The sequence below is a fragment of the Peromyscus californicus genome, unplaced genomic scaffold (assembly GCF_007827085.1).
Source record: "Peromyscus californicus insignis strain IS unplaced genomic scaffold, ASM782708v3 Scaffold_11__1_contigs__length_118956290, whole genome shotgun sequence".
NCBI lineage: Eukaryota > Metazoa > Chordata > Mammalia > Rodentia > Cricetidae > Peromyscus > Peromyscus californicus.
Genome location: NW_026294402.1, coordinates 50,726,561 through 50,747,538, shown reverse-complemented (window position 1 = coordinate 50,747,538; position 20,978 = coordinate 50,726,561). Strand labels below are relative to the sequence as shown.

The 20,978-nt window shown below is 40.3% G+C and overlaps 1 protein-coding gene across 4 annotated transcripts in view; it reads left to right on the top strand.

Moving 5' to 3' along the window:
• Positions 1-20,978, top strand: part of Peak1 (pseudopodium enriched atypical kinase 1) — a 231,033-nt gene that overhangs the window by 156,519 nt on the left and 53,536 nt on the right. For 3 of the 4 annotated variants that reach the window (XR_008222927.1, XM_052761162.1, XM_052761183.1), the window contains one exon: positions 13,100-16,334. Coding sequence is in view for 3 of the 4 variants with exons in the window: in XM_052761162.1 (XP_052617122.1) it covers positions 13,219-16,334 (3,116 nt within the window). In the remaining variant the exon portion in view is untranslated. Of the gene's footprint in view, positions 1-758; positions 800-13,099; positions 16,335-20,978 lie in introns of all 4 variants that reach the window. The other variant, XM_052761172.1, reaches the window with a different exon arrangement.

Below are 20,978 nucleotides of genomic sequence, written 5' to 3'. Positions count from 1 at the left end.
ACCTAACAGTATCATCACTGAGTGAGAAATGTCTCTTGCCTTCAAGTACCTAAAATTAATGAGGGAAGGAAGTATACAAATAGCCATGAATGGCATGTGATAGTTATCTAGGGAAAAGAACAGTTAATTCTAAGAGGAAGATGACTGACTTCATGGGGGAGTTCACTTTGACAGAGTCTGGAGTTTTGAGCAGGTGTTACATGAGTGGGCCTGTAGGGGAGGATGCTTTAAGAAGATGAAAAGATAGTATCAGGAACATTTGTTACATTATATTCTGTGGAATTCAAGTGTATTGTATAGACAGCTGAGACCTCCTTATGGTTTTATGGAGAAATAAGGTACTAAAGAGCTATTTTAGAAAAATTAGGAAACAGCAATATATCATCTTAGCAGTCTATTCAGAAAGCAAATCTAGGACTCATGTTTGTTGCAGGAGGTGGGGCAAAGGGAGAGGATAGATTAGAGAAATAAGATTCGGCCATTGATTGGATAGTGCATGAGAGGGACCATTCAGAGTTGACCTAGCCTGAAAGCTTTCCAGGGTTGTGAAACTGCCAAGGCCTGTGTATATTGTGGAGGAAAGCTAATTGGTTGTCTGTGGAGATAGGTCTATAGGTAACTAGCAGCTGGGGGCCAATGCTTCAGAAGACAAGAGCAAGAGGTATAGACTCTGGGACTGTTGCACCCTTAAATATTTGCAAATGGACAAAATCACAAAAAAGATAATTCGAGTCCCTCTCCTTTCTTTTTTATTTCAGTGTTGGGAATCCAACCTAGGACATCACCCATATCGGGCTAGGTAATCACTTTACCATTGAGCCACATCTCTAGCCTTTTTATTTATTTTGTATGTGTATGTGATGCATGCATATATAATACACATGTATGTACATGAGGGGTATACTCTTTGTGGTGGCAAAGGTTGACTTTGGGTACCAGATAACTATTTCCATATCAGAAGTGCTTTTTATTATACATGAGAAATGTTTTTAATTGTCTCATATTAATAAAAGACTCTGATTTCAACTTCATTTTTTGCCTTAAGTTTGTTTGAATAATTTCAAAATTGTACTTTAAACCAAATTTGCATGTATATGTTTAGAATAGACTGTAAATTTTAGAAAAGTTTTAAAAGTATCCATATTCCCAAACAGCCTGTTGATTATGTGACATTCATCTATTTTTTTTGTTTGTTTGTTTGTTTTGCTTTTCAAGACAGGATTTCTTTGTGTAATCCTGGCTGTCTTGGAACTCACTTTGTAGACCAGGCTGGCCTGGGATCTGCCTGCCTCTGCCTCTCAAGTACTGGGATTAAAAGTATGCGCCACATGTGCTGTTTAGTCCTGAGTACTGGAAAAAGACCCAGAAGGGCAAGTAGCAAGGTTTTATTTTGTTTTGTTTGTTTGTTTGAGTGGCAAAGTTGTTATATATCTTCATTTTCTGATTTCTTTCGTAATATAAAGAATTAAGTTCCCTTTTATTTAAAAAGAAGATAAGGTTCATAAAGCATAGGTAGTCTGAGTAACTTGGATAAACCTATAGGTACTTAATAATATCTTTGAATCTTACTTATTTCTGCTTCTAAATGTTCTTGTAGTGGTAGGTTGTTAAAATAGGAATAGAAATGATACCAAGTGCTCTGATAACCGTAAGAGCTATGAGCTTAGCACTTCTTCAGGACTGGTGGGCATCTTGCCTGTCACACTGCAATCTAAGAGGCATTTCTCTTTCATAGTTGAGTGATGTACCCAACAGCATGTATCTTCAGTAGTGAGAATGAAGACCCAGCATACTTTGGTGGTGATAGTTTAACTTTTCTTCTGTCAGATTGTGTCTCCTAGTCTATTAAAATCCAGTACCTCCCCAGAGTCCAGACTGTGTCTGTTTGTCCTGAGAACGGCTCAGCAAACCTGTCGGCTTGTGTTCACGTCCATCTGGAGTGTTTGAATCCTCTGGTGGCAGCTCTTGTTTTCCATGCTCCATCACTGACCCCATCACTTCAGTTCCTCCGCCCGTTGTGTTTTTCTGCTTTAGAATACACTAACTAGAGGACTGCCGCTATTTCGCCCTCATTGTCTCCATCCACTTCAGCATCCTGTGTACTTCATATCACTCCTACTGTACTCAAGGCTAAGAGTCAAGTTTGTGTGGAAAAAAAATAAGGATATGGGGATTTTAATTATTTACCTGGTGTTAGGATATATTTGATATCCCCATTCAGAGCATCAGTTCAATTTTGCTGGTGTTTTGTTTTGCATTTTCCATTATTCTCTACACTTAAAGGAGTGTAACTGGTGTTAGCTTGATTATCCACAACTTCATTGTGCCTCTCAGGAAATCCCCTGGGATTTGACCAAGAAGGACCTTAGTGTCCTCTTCATTCCTTCCTCCCCAGTGTCCCATGGTCGATAAATGTTATACTTACCTCTCAACTCAGGCCTTATCAGTTCCACTGCCCTGCGTAGGTATTCAGGCTTGTGTGGTCTGGCCTTGTTAGAGATCTGCTGACCACATTGCTTCCTGCCTGTCCCATTTCTCTCCCATTCCTGCCTGCATTCTTACAGCACAACAAACAGTGTTACATTCCACTGTTGCTCAGAACCTTTACCACTATATTCTGATGGTATCTTTTGAAATTGATGCAGAACACAAGTCTGAGAATGGGTTGCTAAGTTTGTTTTGATTTTTTTTTTGTTTGTTTGTTTGGAAGGCAGTTGCAAATAATTTGGAATAAATTTTCTGTGTAGAAGCAATAAATAGTAAATAAATTTATGAGGCAGTTGAAACTTTAAACCATCCAGGATCACTGAGCCTAAGCAGTAGAGTTAACAGTATTTCTGTAGAAGTAGCTTCCCAAATGCCAGTTTTGAAGTCAAGATGGGGTATGGGTACAGTTAAAGGGGACTGAAAGAGAGCACTGTCCTTCCTATATCCACTGGATACAGATTTAATAATAGGAAATAACTGATGATTACCAGTCAAGGAGTCAAGCATTTTAATTCATTTTCATAAAAACTGTCAAATAGTTACATCACATCCCATTATAGATGCTTAGCAAATTAATAATGTGAATAAAACCAAAGGAGGAATAATTATCTAAAATAAAGGAGTATTGTTTTTAAGGCATACTTTGGTACTTTATAAATCTCGAGTTAAAAAAATTAGTAACTACAGTATTTCAGTGTTGATATACATTGTAAAATTTTACTTAAATGCAATTAGTTATAAATTCTCTATATTTATATTTTTCATTTAATTACAAACCAAACAGATTAAAGTTATATACTTTAAAAAGCCTGATGAAATACAGATGAATATAATGTGCTAGATAATGCTTTATTGAAGATAAATTGTTATTCATACTGAATATAAACTGCCTGCTACCTCAGTTTCCTTTCTAGTATTCATTACCACTGGCTTACTTTTTTTTTTTCTTTTTCTTTTTTGAGACAGGGTCTCATGTAGGCCAGACTGGCCTCAGATTCACAATGTAGTTAAGGGTTATCCTGAATTTCTGACCTACTGCCTCTATCCTCCAAGTGTTAGAATTATAGGTATATAGAACCATGCCCACCTTGGTCCTATTATGCCATATTTCTTTCTTTCCTTTTTCAAGACTTATTTTCACTTCTGTGTATATGCCTGTATACGCATATGAAATGCAGGTGTAGATGTCCTTAAAGGCCAGGTGGAGTTATAAGTAGTTGTAAGCTGCCCTCATGGATGCTGAGAACCAAACTCAAAGAGCAAGCAAGTGCTCTTAACTGCTGAGCCATCTCTCCAGCCCCTTTCTAACATACTAAAAATGCAACATTCACACAATATATACTGATTATATCATGACGTCATTTTTGTCTTCACTTAGAAATAATGAGTCGTTTACATAGGAATGAGCCTGTTTCTTTATTATTCTTTATATTAGTGGTATGCTTGGTGCCAGCTCAGATTATAAACACAAATGTACACAGAGACCTAGAATAATTTTTATGTGTTTATTAGTTATAAGTAGCCATTGTAATGGCCCAGCATATGTTTATGTTGATATAGTTGTGTGTATAGTATATGTGTGGATATGCTCATGTGTATTGAAGGTAATTGTGCTCCTTGGTGTGCACATGGAGACCAGGGCTTGACTGTAGGTATGACCCTCTATTGTTCTCCATCTTATGTATGTATGTATGTATGTATGTATGTATGTATGTATGTATGTATTTATGTATGTTTTTTAGATAGGGTCTCTCACTAAACCTGGAGCTCATTGTTTTGGATAGGCTGGCTAGCCAGCAAGCTCCAGCTGTCAAGCTATTCAAACAGGGCTGAGGCCACATGCACAAACTGCTACAGCAGTGTTTTATGTGGATGCCAGGGACCTGAACCCAGGTCCACATGGTTGCACAACAAGCCCTTTATACTCTCAGCCATCCCCCCAGTTCTTGTATTAACTGAGACAGAGATTTTGCTTTTAGCTCAGTACTAACCTATTTTGAGAATCATAGGCCCTTGAAAAATATGCCCTGGGTTCCAGTTTAGGAAATACTCTTTCAGAGCATTTTAAAACTTGTTATATGCAGTATTTTCTTGAAGCAATAAATTTGTATTTCTAAATGTAGTGTGTAATTCAGACTTTGATTAATTTAGCAGTTTCTTCTTTAAAAGTTTAAATTCCAAGTGTTTTACAGAATATATTGTTTACTTTTTTGTAGCTAAAGAAGAAAAATTTTAGTTTAGTTGGAAATATAAACAATACCACCTACCAAAATACAAGTCACACTAGATAATGAAGTCTCCAGAAATTGTTATGTTGCTGAAATCATACAAGTGGGATTTCGACACTTTTTTTTCTTCCCAGTTTCATTTTCCCTCTGCTTATTTTTCTTCCTCTTAAATATTCCTCATCTCTCTTCTTTTTCTTTTCTTTTCTTTTTTTTTCTTTTTTTTTTTTTACATACAACCTATCTTCTCTGCCAGTGAAATTCCCTAATTTAATGTTCAGCCCAGCTTCCACTGCCGGAATAGCAGTGGGAGCTGAATGGAACCATTTGTGCATACATGGCATACATTCACCCACCTGCCTCTGCCCTTTACTAGTTCTGTGTGGCCTTGGGCAAATCCCAGTTTCTTCATCCTGAAAGCAGGACAAATAATATGCATATCACAAGGTATTTGAAAATTATGAATCTTCGTGGGCACAGTGACTCTGTGTTTGGTACTAGGACATAGTCAGCATGCTTTTACTTAGGGTCTAGTTTTTTCTAAGCAGTCCATTGATGCAAATAAGGAAAGGAAATAGTACAGTCCTATCTTCTCGGGACTTATGTATTTATAGTATGGTGCAATATAATAATATTTTAGGGAGTCAGGAAAAAACTCATCACAGAGGTAACATCTGAACAAGATTGTGAAGGGTAAATAGTCTTGGCAAGTGAAACAGTATTGGAGGAGCATTCTAATCTAAGCAGAAGGGACAGGTCATGAACTAAATAATATATGAAGCCCTTGGCTGTTATTAGATAACTTCTCTGATAAATGGCTAAAAAAGGGTTTGACGAAAATTTAGAGAACATTTTTGGTACTTCAATATTAAAACTAATTGCTATCAAGTTAAAATTAGGAGTAATACTAGTCATATTTGACTGGGTTGCCAAAAGTTAATGGCACTGAGCTGGGAGCTGAGCTGCATTGCTGCTGTGATGCCTTTCCTGTTCCTCAGTTCTTACCTGGCATAACTACCATGTGAATAGACCAGCACACTGTTGGGGTTAGAACAGCTGGAGGTGGACGGGCTGCTTCTGTCTGTAATAGGGCTTTAAGATATGCAAATCAAGCATGTTTTGCTTAGATCTCTTCTTTAGATAAGAGAACTTCATGCCTTAAGAGCTTACCTGTTTTGTGGTGGCTGGGAACTGATTTTATTATCATCATCATTATCAGGTCAGGTCTCAAGTTAAGAAAGTCCTTCTCAGAGAATTTCTGTTTGTGTTCCGCACTGAAGCTGTCTTTTCTCTCCTGCAAACCTCTTCCTGCAGCTTTGTTTCCACTTCCTCTCTCAGCCTTTCAGTCATGTACTGAAGGTTGGGGCCTCTGGTAGAGTGTCTGACCAGCATTTTTCACTGTGGAAGAAGGAAAGGTTGGGAACAATGACGTGGGATACTTGTCACATTTTCCTTTGCTTTATGTATGTGTGTGTGTGTGTGTGTGTGTGTGTGTGTGTGTGTGTGTGTGTGTGTATCACATATTCCATTACATATCCTAAAGAGAATCTTGCTTTATAAATTTTACCCTGGAATCCTAGAGACTGGCTATTGTGGGATGATGTGTGGCCTAGCTCCTCGAAGTATACCCTTAAAAGCCTATATACAGCAGTGAGGATTCTTTTCTCTGCCACCATGGAAATGTGACAGACTTTATAGAGAGAGCTGGTGGCCTTCATTGTAGGATTGAGGAAGGAGCTTAGCAGTCTATTTCCCTATGCTCCTTTATTATTACAGATTTACATCGGTTACCTTTCAGAAATGCGATGTGTACGGTGTTTAACAGACCACCTACACAGCCCCTCTTTAAGGACAGAAATTATGCCCTTCTTGAGGAACTCTCATTCTTGATGCTGGCAGTTTAATCCAAGATTGAAATCTAGTGTGAATTTGGTTATTTTGTGTCAAATCTACTTGAAACAGTTGGACAAGAAGCAAACTAATTATAGTCATTGTAGAGCAGCAGAGAGAGCATAAAGCAATAGGAGGTTCTTAAAGGCCTTCATGATTCAAAGTGAATTCAGCTACTCTTGAATAGCTTTATCTTTAGCTGGGAGGGATTTTATCCTGAAAGCTATGAAATAGAATTCTAGATCATAGGCTCCTGGCTATCTTCTAGGGGCAGCTCCAACCATTAAATTCTCCCATCAACCATTTCATCTAGAGGATTTGCTTAAAGATTATAAGGAATTGTGTTTGGTTTGAGCCTGTGCAGGTCTTAAGTGCGGCCACAGTCTCTGTAAGTTCAACTGTGTATCAGTCCTGTTGTGTATGGACACTGTTTCCTTGGAGTCATACCAGTAATGAGAAGGAGAAGTGGACTCAAGGTCCCACCCTAATCAAGAAGCCATTTGCACTTGATTCCTGTAGGAGAGGAAAAGTCAGTTTTCTCCAATGGGTGTTTTTTGGGTAGATCGCCACACTCCAAGGCAGATCAACATAAAACAGACTCCATGGGGTTTGGGATTTTTTGAGAGGGTGTTTTTTTGTTTCATTTTGGTGGGGTTTTTGTTTTGTTTTGTCTTGTCCAGTCTTATCTTGTTGGGTTTTGTTTTATTTGATTTTCATTTGTGTTTTGTTTTATTTTTGGAAAGAGTGGGGAAGGGGGAAGGAGTGGGAGAGAACATAAAGTTGGGTAGGTGGGGTGGGGTGGATTTGGAGGAAAGGGAAACATCAAAATATATTGTTATGAAAAATTAAATTAAAAGATTATAAGGAATATACAAGCAGATGAGCTTTTTTTTAATCAAGGGTTGCATTTGGTGTTCTGTGTCAGACCTGTTCTAGCAATTATGCAGAGCACACCAGCATAGACTGTATTTCCTTGTGTACGTGCTTCAGGAGACACTTTTTTTTAATATCTCAAACATAACTTTAGTGACTCAAATTTCCTGTTTGGCAAGTGGCATTGTTGAGCGGGAAGAGCTGCTAGAAATTATCGATTGCCCTTTAAGTCATTCCACAAAGGCATTAAAGCCAGAGGATTGTGCTTTGGATGGACCTGCATGTGGTATAACTTCTTTCTCTAAGAGCCTGCATTACGTTAAAATAGTTTTGACAGCATCTTTAACTGAACATCTTTGTCTCCAAACATTATTAGTGTTTAAAATGAAGTCCTCAAAATCCAGGTTTTGTGGCTTAGACAGCAGCTCCATCTGGTGCTTGCTGAAGGTGTCTGCTCAGTTCCTCTCTTGGTTTTATGGCAGCATAAATACATATATACACAGAACTTCCAAAGGAGCGGCAACTCCGAGATGGGTTTCTAGGGCACACAGTGCTGATATGAGTTCATTGTGTTCTTGATAAATCTCACTTGGCAGTTTTGTTAATGTGATAGCTGCTAATCAGTTCAACAGCTGTCTTTTGATTAATTTTTCCTCAGAGTGGGAAATTATTTTTCATATTTATTCATTTTGGGGAAAAATAAACTATATTGTACTACTTACAAAGAAAATATGTACTCCCTTATCAAGAATAGGTTAGCTTGGTTAACAAGATATTAGGCAGGATGTCTTACTCTTTGGTATTCAATGTTACATAATGCTAAGTGTGTAGGACATGTTTAAAACAAAGAAAACTTGGTGACACACAGGAAATGCCTCAAATTGCTAATAGAAATTAATTCTGAATAGTGGATTACACAAGGTTTCTGCTTTCATTCTGGGGTTTTGTTGTTGTTCTTGTTTTTTATTTTTTGTTTTTTTAATTCTCCAAGGAAGTCTATACTAAATAAAAGGAGGAAAACTAACAAAACAAAAAGAAAGAAAGAAATAGCAATTTTAAGCATCTTGTTGGGTAATGGAGACGGCTCAGCAGGTAAGGTGGCCTGCTGCTAACCCTGACAGCTTGAGTCCATCACCAGAACCCATGTAGGTGGGAGGAAGAATCGACCTCTGCAAGTTATCCTCTGACCTCCACAGGCATGCGCGCGCACGCGCGTGCACACACACACACACACCATAGAAACAAATTTTATTAACCAAACATAGATAGTGTGGCCTTAAGTCTCAGTGCTGGTTTCTCACTTGCTGTAAACTTAGGAGAGTTGTTTTCTTTTCTGGTCTTCAGAACCGCTGGTTCACCAGACAAAAGGAATGAAAAGAGGGCTTTGTCAGTTTTCACATTCAGAGATTGGAATTGTGCTCTCTTTCTCCTGCCCCTTCTGCCTCCTGTTCTCCTCCATCTTCCCCCAATATTACCATTCAACATTATCTACTTTCTCCTATCGTAAAATCAAGAAGTCCTTTCTGAATCTCCAACTCTTCCCATCCAAACTTTTCCAAAGAGTAAACACCATTTTCCATCTCTTTGCTCTCCAACCCACTGCAGTCTGGACTCCATCCTTACTACTACCCGAGAATACATATAGTCCATGCAGAGGTGACTGATGAGCTTGTACTGTCAAGTCTAATAGGACACATAAGTCCTCATTTTCCCGGGTCTCTCAGCAGCATGTGAAATAGTTGTCTTCACTCTCTGGCTTCTGCTTCATCGTTACCTTGAATGTAACTTTTATTTGCCTTTTTCTGAGAGAGAGGGATAGTTATGTTCTTCTCACTGGTTCACCAGAAAGCCTTAGCCCAGGAAATACGTCTGTACTAGTAATCCCCAAGCAGATGAGATCCACAGAGTGCTCTCTTGTGTTCTAGATTGGTAAAGCCAACAGCCTACTTTGTTGTACACAGGCTCACAAAGTCCTTCCCGATCATCTTCATACAGAGGTTAGACCTCCTCCAGTATTACTGTCTTGGTAAACATGCGTACACACTGTCGGAATACATAATCCGCACCTCAGCACCTCTTGACTCTTCAGAGTCCAGCTGTTCTTTCATATACCTTTCTGTGCCTTCCCTGATGTGATGCCACACCCTAGGCCAGATTCTCATCAGATCTTAACATGTCTATAGCAGCCTTTTAAACATTTTCTTATCTTTCATTCTTTCCCTCCAAAGTCCATTTTCTGTCCAGCCCAAACTGTCTTTTGTAGCTTAGGTTATTGAAGTTTAACTTACATACAGTAAAATTCACCTTTTTTAGTGTTGAAGTTTTGTGAGTTTTGACAAATGTGCACAGTTCTGTAGTTACCACCATATAGCATTTGGATTGTTTCCAGTTTTTGTCTGTAAATCTCTGTATACTGGTTTTAGTGTAAATAGAAGTTTTCATTGTTTCTAGTAAATACTGAATGATGGGATTGGTAGGTATCACAGCAAATTTATGTTTAACTTTACAAGAAACTGCCAAACTGTTTTCCAAAATGCCTGAACCATCCAAGTTCCCACAATTGCTCCACTTGCTCATCCTGCCCCCCCCAACATGCTCACTAATCATTCCACTGAGTTCATAGTGGTGCCTTATTGTGGTTTAAATTTGCATTTCTATATGACAAATGATATGTAGAGTCACATATCTATAAGCTATATATTGCCTATATGTAGTTGGTTTGCTTTTTTTTTTTTAACTCTTTACTCTTTGGGGACCTGCCACCCAGCTCCCAAATAAATACATAGAGATTTGTTCTTTCTTATGAACGCCTGACCTTAGCTTGGCTTATTTCTAGCCAGCTTCTCTTAACTTAAATTATCCCATCTGCCTTTTGTCTCTGGGCTTTTACTTTTCTCTGTTCTTTGTGTCTTTCTTTACTTCTTACTCTGTTGCTGGCTGGGTGGCTGGGTGGCTGGGTGGCTGGCCCCTGTCATCCTCAGTTTTCACCTTTTCTCCTTCTGTTTATTCTCTCTGCCTGGCAGCCCCAACTATCCTCTCTCCTGCCTTGCTATTGGCTGTTCCCTTCATTATTAGACCAATCAGGTGTTTTAGACAGGCAAAGAGTAACAGAGCTTCACAGAGTTAAACAAATACAACATAAAAGAATGCAACACATCTTTGCATCATTAAACAAATATTGTACAGCATAAAAGAACGTGTCACATCTTCAACTAATATTCCACAACACCTAACATCTGTGGCAGTGCATCTACTAAAATCCATCCTTTTTTCCCACTGGCTTTGCACTCGTACTTTAATTTTAGATAAAATCCTCTTTGTCATACAAGTGTGTGTGTGTACTGAACCCAGAGCATTATGTGTGCTAGACAACCATCCTATCACGAGGTACCTCCCAACTCAACATTTTTCATTTTGATGGAGTACAAATAATCAATTCAATTTTTTTCATATATTTGGTATTAAATCCCTGCACTTTTGTCCAGCCTAAGACTAACTTGCTGTAGCTTTATACTATGTCTTGAAATCAGGAGGCTTGATCCTTCCAACATGCTTCATTGTCGTTCCAAGTAGAATCATAAGACTGTGGTGGTATTCTAGGAGAAGGTCTGTAGCACTGAGATGAGTGACATAGGACTTTAAAACCAGTACATTATCCCAGACCTAAAAAGGTGACTGAGATGTAAACTGTGATTTTAAAGGAGTATAAAAGCTGGTGTACAGGCAATTAAAAATTAAAAGCCTATGGCTCAGGAGATGGCTCAGTCAATAAAGTGCTTGCCGAAGCTGGACGGTGGTGGCGCATGCCTTTAATCCCAGCACTCGGGAGGCAGAGCCAGGTGGAACTCTGTGAGTTCGAGGCTGGCCTGGTCTACAGAGTGAGTTCCAGGAAAGGTGCAAAGCTACACAGAGAAACCCTGTCTCGAAAAACAAAACAAAAAAAAAAAACAAAACAAAACAAAAAAAATAATGCTTGCCAAACAAGCATGAGGAACTGAATTCAGATCCCCAGTGTCTGTGTTAAAAATCGGGGTATAATGGCATGTGTCTGTAAGCCCAGTGCTGCTGGGGACACAGACAGACATATTCCAGGAGCTTGCTGACCAACCAGCCTACCCAAATCAGTGAGGTCCAGGTTAAGTGAAGGACTCTGTCTCAAAATATAAGGTGGAGAACAACTGAGAAAGATACCCAGTACCATCCTCTGGCCTCCACATGTGCATGTGCACACACTCACACCAACGCTTACATACACCACACACACAAGGAAGGAAGGAAGGAAGGGAGGGAGGGAGGCCTTTATGGAAACAAAAGGGGGCTTCAGTAATCCAAGAAGAAATGAATAGCCAATTGGATAGTATAGTCAGAGCTGATTTTCAAGATGAGGTGGGGATGCTAAAAGACATAGATCCCATCTTACAGCTCAGAGGTTCTAATACCTTGATAAAAATTCAGATTCTTGATTTGTTCGCAGAGATTGACTAGGTAAAAGTTAGATTGTTCCCCTTGTAGTTTTTATTCACTTGGCAGCCCTCATTGTGCACACTAACTTAGGAAACAATGCCTTAGGTAAGACTGACCAAGAATACCTAGTTCCAAGCTAATTAGTAAGGAGGTGATACAGTTCCATCTGATGGTGTAGTAGAACAGTGGACTCACCTGAGATTAAAATGCAAGTTTAATAGGTCTGTGGTTGGATTTAAAGTAACTTCATTTCTAGCAAGTTCCAGGTGAGGCTGGTGTGCTTCTCTGAGAATCACACCTGAAGTAGCAAAAAGAAAACAAGATGGATTAGAATGGGATGAAATCACAGGCTCACTTAATAACCTGTCCCAGTAATCTAGATCAGGGTGATGAGTATCTGAGCTGCTGGCAGTGCCTGGCAATGGCAAGAGTGGGGTCCAGTGAATATAAGGAGACAAAATTGGAAAAACTAACTTAGAGAGGAAGATTCAGAGTTTGAAGTCAAGACAGAAGTGTCGTGTATGGTAGGAAGCATAGCAGTCCGGGTAGATGGTGGTGACATTAGCTAAAGTATGAAATACAAGGGGCTTGGTGTATGAGGAGGACTGGTTAGAAGAGATACATTGTTTCGAGTTGAGAAATGAAGTAGGCAGATAGGGACTTTTTAATGCATTGAATTTGAAGAGTCTATTAAGTAGCTAACATTTTTAAGGGTGGATGAAAGAAGAAGAACCCATAGGGACTAAGAAATGTTAAGCAGAGATTGATTGACACAGGAAGAGCAGTATCAAAGGCAAATCCAGGGGGTTGAGAGGATAGTTGAGTTGTACGTTTGCCTAGTGAGCTTGAGGCACCAGGTCCCTCCCAGCACAATCACCTCTGACTCCATACCACACACACTAAAGGAGCTCGCAATACTATTTCCATATATGTATCAAACCAAAATTATATATACATGTATACTACCTAAAATTATAGTTACAGGGCTAAGTTTCCAAGATACCGATTAACTAAAGGAAAATTATAAAGCCCCCAGATTAGTTTTTTTTCTCAATCTTTTGAAGAAAAGTTTAGAAGTAAAGCTATTTTCCACATCATTCATAATGGTAGAATTAATAGTGCCTTTTGCATTGAGACTTTTTCTTTCCTTCCCCCCACAGATTGATCAACTTAGAAGAGCTGCTATGACAACACAGGGAGGTGGAAACTGACAGATGCAAATGCAAGTCTTGCTATGCACTGAAGAAACAGCATTGTCTGTGAAGTTCTGGTTTTAAAAATGTCTGCTTGTAACACCTTTACTGAACACGTTTGGAAACCTGGCGAATGCAAGAATTGCTTTAAACCTAAAAGCTTGCACCAGCTTCCTCCAGACTCTGAGAAAACACCCATCACCCATGGCAATGTGAAAACTAATGCCAATCATAGTAACAACCACCGTGTCAGGAACACCGGGAATTTCCGGCCCCCTGTGGCTAAAAAACCCACTATAGCTGTGAAGCCCACTATGATGGTGGCAGATGGGCAAAGTGTATGTGGTGAGCTTAGCATCCAAGAACACTGTGAGAACAAGCCTGTCCTCCTAGGATGGAACCAGAACAAGACTTCTTTGAGCCAGAAACCACTTAACAACAATTCTGAAGGTGATGCTGAAGGTTTTGGCCGTGCTCCTCAGCAGTGTGGCAATAATGACAGCGCCAAGAAGCTCTCCAATAACAACAATGGACTAACTGAAGTGCTAAAGGAGATAGCGGGTCTGGATGCAACCCCTCAGATGAGAGGAAATGAAACAAACTCCAGAGAAACGTTCCTTGGAAGAATAAATGATTGCTACAAACGATCACTGGAAAGAAAGATCCCACCAAGTTGCATGATAGGGAGCATAAAGGATTCTCAGGGCAAGCATGTTATTCTAAGTGGGAGCACAGAGGTCATCAGTAATGAAGGGGGCAGGTTCTGCTACCCTGAGTTTTCAAGTGGTGAGGAGAGTGAAGAAGATGTGCTTTTCAGTAACATGGAAGAGGAGCATGAAAGCTGGGACGAGAGTGACGAAGAACTGCTAGCCATGGAGATTCGCATGAGAGGGCAACCTCGCTTTGCTAACTTCAGGGCAAACACTCTGTCTCCTGTTCGATTCTTTGTGAGCAAAAAATGGAATACTATCCCCTTACGTAATAAGTCTCTGCAGAGAATCTGTGCTGTAGACTATGACGACAGCTATGATGAAATACTTAATGGTTATGAAGAAAATTCTGGTGTCTCCTATGGTCAAGGAAGCATTCAGAGCATGGTATCATCTGATTCCACATCGCCAGATTCCTCTTTTACAGAAGAGTCACGTTCTGAAACAGCCAGCAGTTTATCCCAGAAGATTTGTAATGGAGGGCTATCTCCTGGTAACCCAGGAGATTCTAAAGACATGACAGAAACCGAGTCTAATTATGAAAGTCCACCTGGTAATAATGAGGAGAAGGACTCATCACTACCTTCCAAAAGCTCAGCAAAAGTTCCAGAGACACACAAAGCAGTCCTCGCTCTCCGCTTAGAAGAGAAGGATGGTAAGATTGCAGTACAAACTGAGAAGCCCGAGAGCAAAGCCTCTACAGATATCGCTGGCCAAGCAGTCACAATCAGCCTCGTCCCCACAGAAGAACAAACAAAGCCCTACCGCGTGGTAAATCTGGAACAGCCACTGTGTAAGCCATATACTGTTGTGGATGTGTCAGCAGCCATGGCCAGTGAGCACCTTGGGCGCCCCAAGATAAAAGGTTCATCTTCCACTCCAAACTCTCCGGTAGCATCACCTGCCTTGACACCAGGACAAATAAATGCTCATTTCAAAAAATCTAGTGCAATCCGATACCAGGAAGTGTGGACTTCCAGTACCAGTCCACGACAAAAGATCCCTAAAATAGAATTAACTACTGGGGGAACTGGGCCGAATGTCCCTCCAAGGAAAACCTGCCATAAATCAGCACCTACTTCACCCACGGCTACAAACATTTCCTCCAAGACCATCCCTGTTAAGTCACCTAATCTGTCTGAAATAAAATTTAATAGTTACAATAATGCTGGGATGCCACCTTTCCCCATTATTATCCATGATGAGCCATCCTATGCTCGGAGTTCCAAAAACGCCATTAAAGTTCCCATTGTTATTAATCCAAATGCGTATGACAATCTCGCCATCTACAAAAGTTTCCTGGGAACAAGTGGTGAGCTCTCAGTGAAAGAAAAAACCACAAGCGTAATAAGCCATACTTATGAAGAGATAGAACCTGACAGCAAAGCATCTGATAACACCACCAGCAAGCTCCCAGACTGTCCCCAAGCTAAAGGCTTCTCCAACAGCACAGAGCGTAAAAGAGGCTCAGTAGCTCAGAAGGTTCAGGAGTTTAACAATTGTCTCAACAGAAGTCAGTCTTCTCCACAAAGAAGCTATAGTTCCAGCCACAGCTCCCCAGCAAAAATCCAGAGACCTAATCAAGAGCCTGGGGCCAAAACAGAAGGTGTACAGGGGTCTCAGGGGGCAGGCAGTGTTGGCAGCACCAGGGAGAAAGCAAGCGCCGTGCTTTGTCAGATTGTGGCTTCTATCCAGCCCCCACAGACTCCTCCGGAAGCACCTCAATCTAGCCCTAAGGCTTGCAGTGTAGAAGAGCTTTATGCCATTCCTCCAGATGCAGAAACTACAAAAAGTATACCAAAAAATACACCAGTCCGACCCAAATCCCTCTTTACGTCTCAGCCTAGTGGGGAAGCTGAGGCACATCAGACCACAGAAAACCCTACCACCAAAATTCAGAAAGATCCATTCACAAAGCCAGTCACTTCCCCTCCCAACAAATTAGTGACCAGCGCCCAGAGTGAGCCACCACCTCCCTTTCCACCACCAAGGTCTACTTCCTCCCCTTACCATGCAAGTAACCTTTTGCAGAAGCATTTTACCAATTGGACCAAGCCAACCAGTCCTACCAGATCAACAGAAGCTGAATCAATTTTGCATTCTGAAGGCAGCAGGCGAGCAGCTGATGCAAAACCTAAACGTTGGATATCATTTAAGAGCTTCTTCCGCCGTCGGAAAGCAGATGAAGAAGAAGAGAAAGAGAAAGAGCGAGAGAAAGGGAAGCTGGTGGGCCTGGATGGAACAGTCATCCACATGCTGCCGCCTCCTCCAGTCCAGCGCCATCAATGGTTCACAGAGGCAAGAGGGGAGTCCAATGAGAAGCCTGCCATTGTCTTCATGTACAGGTGTGACCCTGACCAAGGCCAGCTCAGTGCGGATCAAAGCAAGGCTGGGGCAGAGAAAGGAAGAACAGAGGATGTGTTACTCCAGTACTCAGAAGAGAAGAAAAGTAGCCATTCTTCTCCATCTCAGAATCCTGACAAAGCTTGCAGGTACGTAAACTAAACTCGTGGAATGTAGGAAAATATTAAAATATTTTAAATACATTTTCAGGTGCTAAGTTTTCTTTTATATCTTTTAAGATTGCACAAGAGCCATTTCCGTTTGTATGTAGCACTGCATGGTCATTATCCATCTTGATAACTACATTCCAAGGTTAGAATATTATTAAAGTGATCTCACTGCTCTGAACAAGGTTTATGGCCCTGAATCTTTAGCTAAAGTAGTGCATCATATTCTGGTAAGTGCAGGGGGCTTCAACATAGAAAGCAAATCCCTAGCACTGTAATATCAATGTATAATACGTTCTGGATGCTGAGATGGTATAAGGAAGAAGTAAAATGAGTGTTCCTTCCCTCGTATGCATGAAATAAAACTCCAAGCAAGTCTTTATGGCTTTCACCAAGTTGTTATCCTCAGATGTATTACTTTATCTTAAGTGAATATTTAGTTTTTTATTGGTGTCTCTTTTCAATCCTCTTTTCAAATGTTGTAGAGAAAGTATGGAGCAGAGAGTAAGCAGTTTAGAGATTTTTTTTTTAAAACATGTAGCAGAAATAGGAAAAGCTGCATTATTGGTACTGAGACCAAGAGGTACACTCCTCACTTCACCCAAGCAGATGTCAGTTCTCTGGGCACTAGTTTTCTCTGATGCCTCAATAACTACTTTTTGATCACATACTCTCTCTCTCTGCATGGTACATCCCAACTATTTTTCTCAAATCCTACTAAAACCCTATAAATTGACTGCATTCATCAGATGAGGAACTAAAAATTAGAAAAGAAATTTACCAGAATGGTAACTTAGTACTTACAAGAGCTAGAATTCACATCTTGATGTGTCTCACTTTAGAACTTTTTTTCTTGCTAAAATGCTACGTCATTAATGAACACGAGATCAAACAAAGGACTGGAGAAGTAACCCAGCAGTAGAGAGCTTAGATAGCATGTGTAAGGACCTGGCTTCAGTCCCAGAACTGCACACACACACACACACACACACACACACACACACACACACACACACGCGCGCGCGTGTACATACATACATATGTATGTGTATATATTCTGCTTTTATTTGTACAAATGGTTATGTGGAGGGACGCTGTTTTTCTTTCTTGTTACTATTCTAAACAAAGTCAATTAACCGTCAAACAAGTACATTTATCCAAAGTTTTTGACAAATAGGATTTTTCATCCTTGTTCATTTTAGTCTTGGACAAGTGCCCCAAATATTTCATTCTTCTGAGTCATCTTCTCTCCTGACACACAGTAAACTTTCTCTATCCAGCTTGGCCTCCTCTCTGGCAAAGATAACAACTTCTGATTGATAGGACAGATTTTCTCACCAGTTTCCTGTAAAAATATATAAGTGAAAATGAACACTCAATGCCTGCAATTTTCCTAGCAAAATGCCAGGAAGTTTTCTACCTGTTCTTTACTAAAATGATCCTTTCACATACCTGCACGTAGTTGTCAAAGTGCTAGCAAGTCCCGGTTTTCCTTAAATTCATACAGTATCAAAGAAACTGAAGTAAAGACCGTGCTTTCCGGGGAGGAATAGTCTTCTTATCAGTTGACTCTTAGGCTCACTTTTACATCCTCAGTGCTAGCCTGTCATGCTCCAGTTGTAACAGAATGCATGGATTTCAGATTCCTGTTTCATTTAGAAAGGAAACCACTTAAATAGCGCATAGAGTTACCTAGGAGGGAATAGCATATAGCTCTTGGAGATCAATAAATGGCTTTACTCCTATTTGAGTATAGCTGTGGTAAATGTATCCAGACCTTGGAAAACAGCCAAATAATGGTTTAGCCTTTCTTTTGTGATTCTTTCCTATGGCTGTACCATACTGTATGTGGATTTGAGGCAACCCAGGCCCTCTGTGTGGCAGACCTCTTATTACTGAGTTTTTAATTTCTTTGTAAAAATGTCCATGAATCCAAATGACACAGTTGATTTGCTTCATCAGTACTAAGATTTGACAGTTACCCAGAGGGATGCTAAAACACACTGCCAGGTTTACTCCCAGGGTTTCTTTGTTGTTGTTGTTTTTGTGGGGTTTCTCTGTGTAGCCTTGGCTGTCCTGGAACTCACTTTGTAGACCAGGTGGCCCCAAACTCTGAGATCCAACCTGCCTCTGCCTCCCAAGTGCTGGGATTAAAGGTGTGCACCACCACTACAGCAGTTCCCAGGGTTTCTGATTCACTTGGTCTGAAGTACATCCGGTCTTTGCACACCCAACAGGCTGGTGTTGTTGGGCCACACTTTAGAATCATTAGTCTTACTACTGTTCTAACGGTACATAAATAAAGCCGTGATTGGGATACCAAACTGTTCTTAGAGGCAAATTTAAATTTTCTCATTTCACAGTGTCCCAGAGTGAGTAGAAAAAGAAGAAGTATTCAATAGGTTATTTTTAGCCTTGTGGAAAGTTTAAAGCATGAATATGTATATTGAAAACTATACTCCATTTGCTTTTTAAATAATTACCTCATTTACTTGGATTGTCATTGATATTTACTTGAAGCAACTTGGAGAGGGAAAACATTACAATCAAATGTCAACATTTGTGTTTCTGGCTTGATGGCAGTGTGATTATTAAATTATCATCCCATGCCTGGGAACACACAGCTAAAAAGAAACGAGAATACACTTTTCCTATAAGTAAATGAAGATGCCCAATGTAAACTGTCTGTAAAGAGTGAAGAATGAAAAATACCCTTCTGATGGCTAGACTACAGGTCCTGAAAGATGAGAGACTTGTGGAGCCTTTCATTTTGGTATTAGGCTATTCCTGACATTTATTTGATTGTTCCAAAGACATAAATTGAATATGTGCCATTAGCCTTAGAACAAACAGAGGGAAAGACATTGCTGAAATAATGAACTCGGGTGTGACTTCAGCTTTGACTCCCTGGCCCTTCAATGTATAGGGCCTTAGTGATCCTTATCACACAGAATTAATTTGAACATTTCATGAGACGACATAAAATAGGCTGCCTGGGGTCTGGTATATTAAATGTTTAAAAGTGTTAGTAGTTCATCTGTCCTCAATGTGGTAAGTGTTCCATGCACAAAATGATAAAGTATCAAAACACCTAGTGATTAAATCAGCTTAAATTGACTTCTCAGAAATGAAATTGGAACCAGATCTTAAAGGACACATAAGGAGGCTGAGTATGACAGCGTGTATCTGTAATTCCATCAGTCCGGAAGCTGGGACAGCAGGATTGTGAGTTCCAGGCCAGCCTGGGTCACTCGCTCTAGCTAGCGCTCTCTCTCTCTCTCTCTCTCTCTCTCTCTCTCTCTCTCTCTCTCTCTCTCTCTCTCTCTTCTTTCTCTCTCTCTCCCTCCCTCCCCCTGTCTCCCTCTCCCTGTCTCCCCCTCTCCCTCTCCCATGCACACATTCACATAAAGAGTAAGAAAGAGAGATTTTTGTCATTTGTCAGCTAGTTAACAACATTGTAGGCAAAGGAGGAGGAAAGCAAAAAGAAGCAGGATGTGTAACTAGAAAGGATAATGAATAGTGTACCAGAAGCTAGGGCAGTGAGGAGGGAGAGGTGTCATCAGAAGCTAGGGCAGTGAGGAGGGAGAGGTGTCATCAGAAGCTAGGGCAGTGAGGAGGGGGAGGTGTTAGTCTGGGGTACAACAGGGTTTCTATTAGGGTGAGTTTTGGTGGTCTATTGTGCTGCAGGATGACAATAGTTAGTACAGTGTGTATTTCAGAATTTCTAAAAGAATATATTTTAAGCCTCATCACAAAGAGATGGATCAAAATGATGCATATGTTAATTTTGTTTAATCTATGTTGTATACATACATTGGTATGTGTGTGTGTGTGTGTGTGTATGTGTGTGTGTGTGTGTGTGTGTGTGTGTGTGTGTGTGTATACATCACATTGCACTTCATAAGTAACTGTCAAATATAAGAAAAAGCAGAATAGCTCAGAGGTTCTTCACCTACAACCCGTGTAAGATCAAATAGAGACTGTATAAAGATCTTCACACTGTACTGTAGTTTGGGTCTGAAATCTATCCCAAAAGTCCCCTGTGTTAAATCTGAGTGACCAGCCCGTGGTTCTCCTAGGAGGTGATGACCATTAGGTGGAGACCCTTTGAAGAGAGTGACTGAAGCACATGGCTTTAAAGAGAATATTGGGACTCCAGGCTCAGTTTCTCTGTTTCTCATCCCCCCCTCCCTCTTTCCTCCCCTCACTCCTTCCTTCCTCCCTTTTCTCATAAGCAGCAGCTTCCTCTGCATACACCCACCATGATACTGCCTTGGCACCAAGTTACCATGGACTGAACCTGTAAACCATGATAAATCTTTTCCTCCTTACAAATTGATTGTCTCCGAGTACTTTGTCACAGTGATGGAAAGCTAACCAGCCTAGAAGCTAGGGTCCTTTCTTTTTCACTCTGTTGACCTTTGCACGAACAGAGCAAAGGTACCTCTGAGTAAAACTATTGTACTGTAGCCCAAACAAAGCTATGACACCAAATTGTGCTAGGAATTGAAAAGGAAAGAAAAAAACAGTTTCACTTACGGTTAAGGAGAAAATTTGATGAAATCTCGGCCCTTGATTACATGTCTTGTTTTTAACTGCTTGCTGAAATGGAAGTACACGTGTACA